This window comes from Eupeodes corollae, chromosome 1, assembly GCF_945859685.1.
Source record: "Eupeodes corollae chromosome 1, idEupCoro1.1, whole genome shotgun sequence".
NCBI lineage: Eukaryota > Metazoa > Arthropoda > Insecta > Diptera > Syrphidae > Eupeodes > Eupeodes corollae.
The window spans coordinates 180,201,880-180,214,451 of record NC_079147.1 but is presented as its reverse complement, the minus strand read 5'-3'; the positions used below and the strand labels follow the sequence as shown (position 1 = coordinate 180,214,451).

Here is a 12,572-nt window from a genome sequence, read left to right as displayed (position 1 = left end):
AAGTTTCTTTTTCATTTTACCCAACCTATATCATTTTGTATGTGAGCTTCATTCAGCTGAGGAGTTAACTATCGATTTCAAAACTTATGACGGAGTCAAATGAAGCAGAACCTACATATTATATCATTTTGACTCCTGAAGTTTTGACCCTACGCCACTAAATGCCAAGTATTTTAAGAAAAAGTGAAATTACAAGTCATATTTGATGATAAATTTCCTCAAATAATATGGTATTCAGCAAACTGACCGAAATTTTCTAATGTTACTAGATTTGTTTACCCCCCCCCCCCCCTTTTTTCCAACAAGCTACGACTATGACCGCTTCAAAGTCATTAAGCCTCTGTGAGTCATCTCTTCTTTGGTAGACGGCTCAACAAGACTTCACTAAAATGGATGGTCGGTTGGTTGGGTGATGATAATTACACCAACAAAAATATTAAAAAGATGATCTACGATCACAAGACTCGATCTCGAGGGGATTCATTTCTTTTGTTGTCTCAAATTGCTGCTGAATTGATGAATTTGTTGCAGCACATTCCATTGAATATTGCCAGGGAAGTGATTCATTGTTACTACCTGAGTATTGGTACCTGAACCTGAATCTTAACCTGCCTGAACAACCTTTGATTTTGTTGTTTTTGTATCTTGTACATTTGTGAGGGCGTGGCGCATCATACAGATGCTCTTTAAAATTATGACAATTGGAAGGAATGTCTTTGAGAATCGTGGGAAATCGTTTTTTTCGTTTTGTTATGGTCGGAAACGGTTTGTGGGATTAATAAATATGTATGTGATTTTGTAGAGGAGAGAAGTCTTGAAGCAAAAAGGAGAAAAATACAAATTTTGTAAGGAATTTTTGAGTTATGTTCATTTGGAGACTTTTGTTCCTTCCTTAAATGTATGAAGAATTTTAGTCTGATTGTAGGTTATACTTAAAAGTGAGCATGGAATTTGCCCTTCGTTTTTGAGCGTTAGGTAAACTTATTTTTAAGAGTTTTTTTTTTGGATGATTTGGAATTAATTTTGAATTTTCTCGATGTATTTGTTTCTCTGAGGATTGAATTTTGCTAACAATAACAAATGTATGGTTTACGTTCACATTTTAGGATTAAAGTTTATAATGGTAGAAAAATTCATCAATTTAAAGTCCAGCTTGTGGACTTTTTTCACTTCAGAAGACCGAAGACGATCAGAGGCTCATTAGTGCATGTGTTAGTTATTAGCAAGAAAATGATACAATTATAGCCTAGCACATGCACAAAATACAAAACTTAAAGCTTCATTCTTTCCAATATGTATAAAATGAAATGAACGCAGGTGACGCGTTCTCTCAAATACACACAAGAAAGCAAATAGGGTGCATCGCCATTATTGAGTTGATGAAGAAATATATGAGTCGTTATTAAAACGCCTTTGATGGAGAGATTGCAGAAGAAGCTAAATACGATGTTCATAGGGAATGAAATTATTCTGAATTGATTCAATGCGTTTTCTATGAAGTTCGTAATATGTGGAGTCCATACTTGCAAAGCATATTCAAGATGAGGACGAACATTGCAATTGTACAAAGAAAGAGTGACATAGCAATCATTGAACTCCTTTCCGCCGCGTTTTATAAAACCAAGCATACAACTTGCTTTGTTAACAATAAAATTAATGTGATGTGTAAATTCTAAGTTGGAACAGAAATGAACTCCTAAATATTTAAATGTGGAAACGCTACAGAGTTTTTGCTGTGATATACAATAATCAAAAACACTTCGTTTTTTAGTAAAAGGTATCGTCTGGCATTTTAAAGGGTTATGGGCAAAGCTATTTTTCCCAGACCAACAGGTGAAACTATCAATATCGGCTTGAAATAGAGAACTTGGGAGAACTTTATTATTTTAAAAATCTTCATGCCGTCACCAAAAATTAGAACTTCAGTAAATCGTAGACATTTCTATTAATAGACAGGATGAACAGAAAAGGGCCAGGATGGTTTCCCTGAGGGACACCAGATTGAGCAACAAAAGATTCTGAATGACAACTTCTACATTTTACCTCATAGGATCTGTTCTCAAGAGCTTTAAGTTTAAATAAAATAATTTCGTGGGTAAGTCGGTTAAAAGCTTTAGAAAGTTCAGTGTATACACAATCAACTTCATAACCTTGTTCTAAAGCGTTTGAACATATGTTTGAGAATGTGAGGAGATTTGAAACGGTTGATCTTTTTTTCACAAAACCATGTTGCTGTTCGCAAATGAGATTCTTACTATACACTTTCACAAATCACTTGATCAAACAATTTAGGAATGCAACAAAGCTTTGCAATGGGCCTGTAGTTTGCTATATCCGCCTTGTTACCTTTCTTGAAAATTGATGTCAGAAATGACTTCTTCCATAAACTATAAAATTTTTCTGTGAGCTTGACCGGCACTCAAGAACTTTCTTTGCTATCTCTATAGTAAATGACTTTCTCGGTGCCCATATCACACTGTTTAAGCTTAACAAACCACGTCTCAAGGTTAATCTTTCTGGTGTCTTTCTTGTTCATTCGTAAAATTCCTACACTAATTTGTAATCAAATATTACAATACGGTGATGAATAAACGATTCAGAAAATTAAGATTTCAAGCAAATTTTTCAAGATCAAAAATACCAAATAAAACCAAAAATTCGAATTTTCTCAAAAACGGCACTATAGATTTTTATGAAACGTTCTTCATAAATTTAAATTTTTTATTTCAATTTTCACAGGAATTAGGAACCGATTTAAATTTTTCTTTTTTTGAACAGTATTTTATGATCGAAAATGTCTAGTTCTTCGTCTGGATTTTAAAATATATTAAAATTATTTTTTTCTAATGCATTGTCTAAAAACCAGGTGAACATTTTTTACTGAAAAAAATTTAACATTTTTTGTATATATAAAAAATTAATTTAAAAAAAAACATTGTAACGAATTTCGAAAACAAAAATTAATAAATTTAAGTATTTTAATATAACAATATGGTTTCCATACTTCTTTATCAAACCTTTTCAAAACTTCTGCAACAAAATTTTCAATAAAGCCAAATGCGGTTCCAAAATTAATTTGCTCATCTTATGAGTTTTCAATTGTCATGGTTGGCAAGCTGACTATAAGGAAATTATTTATTGATTATAGAATTAAGTATAAGTTTTCAAAAAGCGATACACAACCGTATCACTCAACATTTCTCTTAAAAATCCCTAAACACAATAAGAAGTCTGCAAACTTTTGTTAAGATTTTATATATATGTTTTTTTTTGTCAAAAAACAAAAAAAAAACTCTTATAACGTGCAACAAAAACATCAGAAGTCAATAAAAATTCAAATTTATTACGAACAAACTTTAAGTGAAAAACAAAACAAAACAATCACCATATATTCCGTAAAATATGTACATATACAAAAAAAAGGGCAAAACTTAGTTCAGTTATATCCCTTGCAAAATTACTATTATAGCCTTAGTCCTTTTGTTGCGAAAATATGACAAACACGTTCTTTAAGCGTTCGTTACACTCAAACAGCAAATAGCTGTGTGTAAGAGGTACAGGGTGTTTCATTATGTTTAAACTAAATTTGACGTAGAATGTACCGAGTTACAATAACTTTATTACAATAAGACTATTACATGCGATTTTTCTATTGGCAATGGCTGTAAATTTCAGGGTAGATAAAAATAATATTCATGGCTTTATTGGCACTATGTAAAACCCAAGCACGTGAGGATTCCGATCCCACCAAATTCTTTATTGAAGGGTATAACTTGGTGCCATTATTCTTTTCCCACCATGGTCTCGCCATATACATTAGGAGTGATGTTCCTTATCAGGTCTTACCTCAATATAGTCTTTGCACCAATTCTTTTTTGAATTTCATTTGGTTTGAATTTTGCATAAATCAGCAAATCATTCACTATTACTTCCTTTATGGAAGCCTCAGAGTGTCAACTTCTGGTGAATTTGATGCTTTGTCTGATTCCATTCAAAGAATTGTTTCGTTCTATCCTGGCACTGAAATTTTTATTGCTGGCGATTTCAATGTATAAAATTCTTCATGGCTTTAACATTCGGTCAACACCAGAAAGAGTATTTGTTGAGATTTTCTAACTCAACTGGTCAACGAGCATACGAGAATATCGGACGTAGTAGGTCAAGCAGAAAACACTCTTGACTTGCTTTTTACCTCTGACCCTGGTAAGTACACTATTAGTGTTCTATCTCCTCTATCTGGTCCGGATGGTATCCCCGCTATTGTTCTGCAAAGGTGTTTTTCAACGCTGGCAAAACCACTGCGTAAGCTTTTTTATCTGTTCTACTCCTCAGATGTCGTTCCGAGCGGATGGAAAACAGCATTTGTCCAGCCTATTCCCAAAAAATGGCGAATCTTCCTCATCCTTTTAAATGCCGACCGATTACACTTACGTCTCTTCTTTCCAAGCTTATGGAAACGCTGATTAATTATCAGCTCAAGAAATATCTTGAAGATCAAAATCTTTTTAATGCCAGTACGGCTTTCGAAACAATAGGTCCACTGGTGATCACATGATACATCCCACCGTGATCTCCCTTTATGTTCTGGCTGTTATCTACAAGACTTTTATACGTCCAAAGCTTGAGTATAACTCCCATCTTTGGGCTGGTGCTCCTACAACTTACTTAAGCCTCTTGGACAGTATTGAGCGTAAAACATTTAGATTGATTGCTGATATTACCATCATAAGAACAGCTACGTTGCTTCAAGGTCGTCGAAATGTTTCTTGTCTCACAGTCTTTTACCGTCATTTAAGGCGTTTATGCTCTAGAGAATGCCAATTGCATTCCCCCTCTTAAACAGTTCAACCGTAGCACTCGTGTTTCTAGAAATGGGTATTAATATACCCTAGAGCTCAACTTCGGTCGTACTGTCAAGTACAGAGATCCGTTCTTTAGCCGTACTACGCGAATGTGGAATGCCTTACCACACTTCGTTTTTCCAAGTCATTGCAATATTCAGGAATTCAACATCGTATTTTCTATACTTTAAAAATCCTGTCAACTTTTTGATTACTTACATAACCCATCAAAATATCAAAGTATATAAAAACACCCTGTTTACAGAGATGCTTGCAGTATTGTTGTATAAAATATCGAAACAACAAGTATAAGCATAACAACAACAAAAAAAAACATGAGAACTTTGGGATTGGGTTCATACACAAAGAGGAGAGGAGCATAAGCTATCATAACACCCCCTTTGACAATTGCTTTGACAAACCAACAACAAAAAACACAGAAAAACTTCAAGGGTGCAGCCGACTAGCTGGCGCCATCACAACGACACAACAACATCTCAAAAAAAAAAACAAGTACAAAATACCCTGCTTAACAATAAAGTCATTTTGATCGGTAGTTGACTTAAACGCAACCCCCCTTATTCATGTCAACAAACCAACCTAACCTAGCCACCTCCCCAACTCTTTTGTTAAGCATAGAAGGATTCACAGATACAGACAGAGAGAGATTTTGTGTCGTAAATTTCACGCGTTGGCAATTATTATTGTTTCTTTTTTTAAGGAAGTTCTATTTTTTTTCTACGAAACGACTACGAGTAACGAGGACGAATATGAAATAGAGAAATGTGATTTGTTATTGTGAAAATCATAATTGCAAAGACAATTACGGAAAATGAGGAAACGAAAAGTTTCATCCTTCATTGGTGGTGTTGGGTAAAAACAGGGCTGGATCTATAGAAGCTACAAAATTGATGAGTGGAGACTATTTTAAGGTTAAAATTTTTATTAGAGCACAGGAAAAGCAGAAACACAAAGGATTTTTTAACTGGCGGCGATTTTGTCAGCTGTCAAGTAATTTACTTTAAGTTTGGTTTGACATTACAACATAGTGATGACAATCCTCTATGTTTGTGTTCAGAAAAGGACCACAAAAACTGATTGTTTCATGTGGTTTATATAATTGGTGAGTACTTCTATAGAAACAATGCTGGTCAGAAAGCAACATTGTGGTGACCGCTATAGATCCTTGATTACTGACTTTTCTGTTTATAAATTGAACAACTACATGAGCTGTGGATTCAACAAGACCTTAAAACATGTAGCACATTTAGTACCACATTTGATTTATTGAAGGATACTTTAAGTAACAGCATAGTTTCGTTACGCCGCCGCTTGACTACTTTCTAATGGGATATTTAAAAGTCACCAGTATATGCTGATAACCTATAAGTAATTGACCACTTGGAGAGCGTTATTAATTTTTTTTTAAAAATCACTTTTTATTTATTGCAAAACAAAATTACTTTACTACATCACCCTAACAAATAGGGATATTAAAGTCTTACTTACTTACTTAAGGTGGCCCTACAGTCCTGTGTGAAGTACAACAACTTCTCCATCTAACTCGGTCCCTATCTAGATTTCTCTAATTTCGCGCTCCAAGTTGGATGAGGTCACTTTCCACTTGTGCGCGCCACCTGACTCGCTATCTTTCTCAACTGCGCTGTCCTATGGGTGTAGATTCGAAGACTTTCCAGGCCGGAGCACAGGATCACACGATGAACTTTTTTTCGAAACGACCCAAGGTGTTTTCATCCATTTTTTGTGATAGTCCATGCTTCTCTATCCTTATGCAGGACAGGGATGATAAAGGTCTTATATAGCGACACTTTGGTCCCTCGACAGTGGGCTTTGCTACTCAATTGCTTTCTTAGTCCAAAGAAACAGCGGTTAGCAAGAGTTATTCTTCGTTTGATCTCGGTTGACGACGTCAAAGTTACGTCTGTCGATTAACCGTTAAACCCATTTTTCCCGCCTCTTCCTCGATGCTCACAAAATTCCAATTAATGTCACGCTGAGTTCTTCCAAATATGCTAGTGTCATCAGCATTTGCTAGTAATTCTACAGACTTTTGAAAGATAGTGCCTCTAGTGTTGACGAGTGAGCTCTGCACTATTCTTTCAAGTGCGATGTTAAAAAAATCGCATGATAGTGCATCACCTTGTCTAAAACCCTTCTTTCTGAAATCGAAAGGTTCTGTTAAGTTATTTCCAACCTTTATGGAGTAGCATGAATTCTCCCTGCACAAACGGACGAGTTTGGCAGGAAAGCCAAAACTAGACATTGCTCTATACAGCTGTCATATGCAACTGTGGACTTTCCTGGTCTAAAACCACACTGATAAGGACCTATCAGGTTGTTGACGATGGGCTTAAGACGTTGACATATTTTGGCAGAGAAGATTTTGGAAGCGATATTAAGTAGACTGATGCATCTATAGTTGGAGCAGTTTAGAGGGTCTCCTTTGTTCAGGAACAATACTGAGGTTCCATTCATCGGGCATGTTTTCTTCCGACCATATCTTACAGATAAGTTGGTGCATGCTCTCAACCGAACTATCTCCAACTGCTTTAAAGAACTCGGCTTTCAAACCATATACTCCAGCGGCTTTATTAGACTTCAGATTAGATATGGCAACCTTTACTTCGTCAAAGTCGGGAGGACTTGTTGGCTTTTGTCGTCTATGTTGAATAGATCATTCTGCCTGACAGCGGAATTCGGTTCGTCGTCACCGTTATACATTCTGCAGAAGTGGTCCTGCCATTTCCACTATGATGTTTCCCCTTTCGTCTTTGATGCCTTCGGTTCTAGGTTTATGGACTTGGGAATTCCGTTTCACCTGCTCATACAACTATCGAACTTCATTCGTGCTTTTAAACATCTCAACATTTTCGACCGCACGCTTCTTATGCTCTCTCTTTTTCCTTCTGAGATGTCGGTATTCCTCTCGCCTCTTCTGCTCATGAGCAGACCTCCTCCCTCTATGATATTACACCAAAAAGATGATTTGTTTAAGATTGCAAATGCATCGAAAATGACAACTTGTACAACTTCAATTGGTCAAAATAAAAAATTAAAGGAACCAATAATCAAACTTGGAAAACAAAACGAAAGAACATTGTACAATGAATACAAAGGAACTTCCCTAGTGGCACTATTTCTTGAGCAAATTTTCAATAGCTGGCTTTTTCTGGTCCACAATTTTTTGGTATGGAGAAATGTGAAAGTTGTTTTCATACTTAAAGCAGGAAAATACTTCCAAGTAAACCATAAAGATCTAAGATCCATAAGTCTATCGTCATTCCTCCTCAAAACCTAAGAAAGACTGATTGATACATTTAAAAGCTAGTAGTAGGTACAAGTCAAAAGAAAAGGCGTAACATCGAATACTTCATCCATCATAAAGAGCTTCAGGAAAGCATCTGAACACCCTTAAACTCTTACATTAATTGTTAGCTTATTAAGAAACCGCTCAGTTTATTTTAAGATGTGAAAATTAAATACTTCCATGAGTTTGTTATTAGAGGGATTGTCCTATAGATGACAAGTTGGATTCTTTTCTCCATCGGAAGAAGATACAATAACGTTTTTTTATAAATACGAACCTGCCTTTTCTGCAAATTTAAGTCATATACAGAACTTTTGCTTCAATATCACTATTTCTCTTCTACAAAAGATCTCCGATTTACTTATTGACCAAGATAAGGAGAACTTATCAATAGATAGATAAGCGGGAAGTATTGATAATAATAAAGCGTTACTCATTCGTGTAGTTCAGATAAATAAAAAAACTCTGTGCTTAAAAATACTTTCAAAATCAGGATCTAGGGTAAACTGATGATCTATCCTAGAAGTATGGGTATTACGATTGAATAATTGGACGTGCAACTGGCTATTTCACTAGAGCATTGTTTATGAAAAAAGCAATAAAACTATGATAACCATGAGACTTTGTAGTTTGCTACTAAATTAGTAGCAGAAAGATCGCCTATAATTCTTAGAGCTCTTTTTTTTCAATTCTAGTTAAAAGATTTAAAGTATCTTATTAGGTCACCAACCTAAATATGAGAACTATAATGAGTCTTTTACGAATAAAAGCGTTTGTAAATTAGAGCTGGATTAGAAGGCATATAAAACTTTTTGTATCTTCGTAGAATACCCAAACACTAACCATTATTTTTGAAGATGTCAAATATTGCATCACTTCACAAAAAAAGCTGTTTAGTCTCCTCAGTTCAAGTACCTAAGTCCCATTTGGGACAGTAGACAGCATACAATTCTCGAAGCACTTAATTCTACACGGCTAATGAATTATTATGCTTAACGATTCTGTCAAGATCAGAATTTAATGATCTTATCATACGCCGTTGCTAGGAGTCCACATCCGAAGGAAAGGATGAGAACCTAAAAACGAATATGAAAATCTAAGGGTATTGCCATCAGTGAAAGAACTAAGTGGATTCAAGGTTAAAGACAAAAGATCAAATATAAAAAATGAAAGGTTTGGGAGACAAAACGGAACCCTGGGGCACACAAGCGTTTATTTTATGGAAATCAGATTTGAACCCGTCCAATACTAGTTGATAAGAGAACTTGATGCCAAACTGTATTAAATGCCATTGAAATTTCAAAAGCAATAATCTAACTTTCTCCAAAACGATGTAAAAATTTGTTCCACCATTCGGCAAGATAAAGGATAAGATAACCAGTCAACCTATTGCAAGAAAAGCCATACTACCAGTCAATAAAAAGTTTTCGTTCTGAAAGATATTTTTCAAGCTTAAAATTAATCAACGTTTAAATGGCTTTAGAAAGAAGGGACATCAGTATGCTGAGATGATTCCATTGCAAAAACCAGTTCAACCTTTAATATAACTTTTGGAAGAATGGGGTTTGAATATTGGTGAGAATTCTAAGCTGTATCCCTTTTTTTATCTTTTGCACTTTGCTCTTTTTCGTATTACTTCTTCTCATTTATGCTTGTATGCGTTGACAAGTTAAATTCTTAGAAGTTTCAAGATTTCATCACTATCAATGTTATCCAAGAAAAATAAATATTGATATACTTTTTTGCTGTGCGAACACAAGATTCTATTTTTAAGAACGCTCATAAAACTTAGCGCCCGAATGACGCCTCTAAAACACTAAACTTAAGTTTGCTTATGGTTAAATCTATCACTGATGATGATGATGATGGTTTATTGTGTTTTTGTTTTCTTGTGTCAGATTACAAGTTTTGAGTTGTTTTCAAACTCTTTTGATGTTAAGCTTATTTCTCTGGTTGACTTTCTATTTGGATAAGGGTAGATTTCTAGAAATATATTGGTAACAAAAACAAAACAAGATGAAGAAGAATGACGTGCCAAAACACCTTAAGGCTTGTCTATTGATTTTTAATGAGGAGTGCGTATTGTTTCTAGAATTGTTGTTTACGATTATTGTACTGTAATTAAAATGAAGTGTTTGTGTTTCAAAAAACCCCCATTACCTCAACTAGTTATGAATGATATTGATGTAGACTGCCTTTTTCTTTCCCTTCGGTAAGACAAAAATTATGGAAAAATTGGAAGAAGAAGTTGTTGCATGAATACCATAAGTTATGCCACGAAGAAGATGGGAATTGTTTTAAAGAGATGGGGTTATTTAAGTTGTAGTACGAAAAACACTGTATATCCATTTCCAATGAGGTATAGACGAACAGATTATTATTACAGACAAAATCTAAAGAAAATTGGATTGATATCAGTTTGGCATTTATTTTATAATGAGAATAGAAGTTAAAATTAAAGCACTCAGAGAACAAGGAACAACCTCAAAATATTTAAATATAATTACAAATGAAGTTGGATGGATTGGAGAGATAAAATATGTATAATATTTTTTTGACTTTTTGCTTGATTGGGTAAAATAGGAATAGAATTTATTTTTCTATTCCCATCTGTCTGAATTCTCAAGGAAGAAATTATTATTTTGCTTTTACGGATCAATCAAACAAATTGAAATGGAAGAAGACCAGAATAAAATTATTCTTAGGTCAAGATATTTCTTAAAGAAATAGGTTCTTTTTATAAACATGCTTCTAAAATTCCATCAACGAACGAAATCGAAAAGATTTTTGGATCCTGTTCAGAAATCGTAGTAAAATTATTTCTTTAGACACTTTTGTTTAATAGGAAAATATTTAGTGAAATGTTTTTAATAGTATCGAAATAAATCTTAATTCTAAGACTAAAGTGACTGTTCTTTCAAAAGTAAGTTCGGTTTTTTATTATTGGTGCTTTCAAAAAAATCAACATCAGTTGACTTTTGATATGGTTGAAGTTTCAGTTGTTGTAGCTTCAGTTTATGTAGTTGTTTTGGTAGCAGGAGCTTCAGTTGAAGGCGATGGTGTTGACGTCGAAGTTGGTTCAATTGTTTGCATTGGTGTTGTTGATGATGCTGTAAATGCTTCTGTTGTAGTTATTGATGTTCCTTCAGTTGTTGGCGTTGGTGTTGATGTATTTTTTATGACGATGTTGTTGATGTTGGTGTTGTTGATGATGTTGTTGAAGGTTCTGTTGTCGTTTTTGTTGTCGATGTTGAAGTTGCTTCAGTTGATGACGTTATAGAAGCTTCTGTTGTTGTTGTTGGTGGTGTTGATGTTTATATTGCTTCAGTTATTTGTGTTGTTGATGATGTCGTAGAAGTTTCTGTTGTCGTTGTTGGTGGTGATGTTGAAGTTGCTTCAGTTGATGACGTTATAGAAGCTGCTGTTGTTGCTATTGGTGGTGGTGTTGATGTTGATATTGCTTCAGTTATTGGTGTTGTTGATGTTGATGAAGAAGTTGCTACAGTTGTTGATGGTGGTGTTGTTGATGATGTTGTAGAAGTTTCTGTTGTCGTTGTTGGTGGTGATGTTGAAGTCGCTTCAGTTGTTGATGATGTTGTAGTTGTTGGTGTTGGTGTTGTTGATGATGTTGTAGAAGCTTCTGTTGTCGTTGTTGATGTTGATGTTGAAGTTGCTTCAGTTGATGACGTTATAGAAGCTGCTGTTGTTGCTGTTGGTGGTGGTGTTGATGTTGATATTGCTTCAGTAATTGGTGTTGTTGATGTTGTTGTAGTAGATGGAGGTATTGTTGTTGTTGGTGTTGATGTTGATGAAGAAGTTGATACAGTTGTTGATAATGATGGCGTTGGTGTAGTTGATGATGTTGTAGAAGTTTTTGTTGTTGTTGTTGATGTTGTTGTTTTAGTTGTTGGCGTTGGTGTTGTTGAAGTTCTTGTAGAAGCTTGAGGTGTTGATGTCGTTGTTGATGCTGTTGTTGTAGTTGTTTTAGTTGTTGGTGTTTGTGTTGTACTCAATGTTTTGGAAGGATTTTTGGTTGTTTTTCGAGGGACTTTAGTCGTTCTTTTTGTTGGTTCATCTTCATCGCTTTCTGAACTATCCTCACGGAAATATGGATGATGGGGTCTGCGTCTTTTTTCTGGCTTCCAATGTGGTTTTTTATTATTATGTTTCCATATTGGTCTTTCATATATTGGTGACCCTTGAAATCTGTTTGGATGTTTATGGCCTGAAAGCTCTATATCTCTACCTCTTGGTTTTTTTTGTTCTAATTGTTCTCTTCGTTCATTTCTTCGATGATCTCTAAATCGTAAATGTCTTTTATTCCTCGATTGTTGTGTTTCAGAGCAAACAATTACTGTGAAAAGCAATACTAGACCCAACGATAAAATAAGACGTCTTGACAT

At 34.8% G+C, this 12,572-nt stretch overlaps 1 protein-coding gene across 1 annotated transcript; it reads right to left on the bottom strand.

Annotated features, from left to right (window-relative positions):
* Window positions 1-11,483: 11,483 nt before the first annotated feature.
* Window positions 11,484-12,572, bottom strand: LOC129947461 (uncharacterized). Its single transcript, XM_056058027.1, has one exon. It carries the CDS (start codon window positions 12,570-12,572, stop codon window positions 11,484-11,486), a length of 1,089 nt encoding a protein of 362 aa, XP_055914002.1.

Excerpts from the sequence above, each read along its gene's own strand:
- LOC129947461 (XM_056058027.1), bottom strand. The coding sequence starts at position 12,572 with ATGTCAAGACGTCTTATTTTATCGTTGGGTCTAGTATTGCTTTTCACA.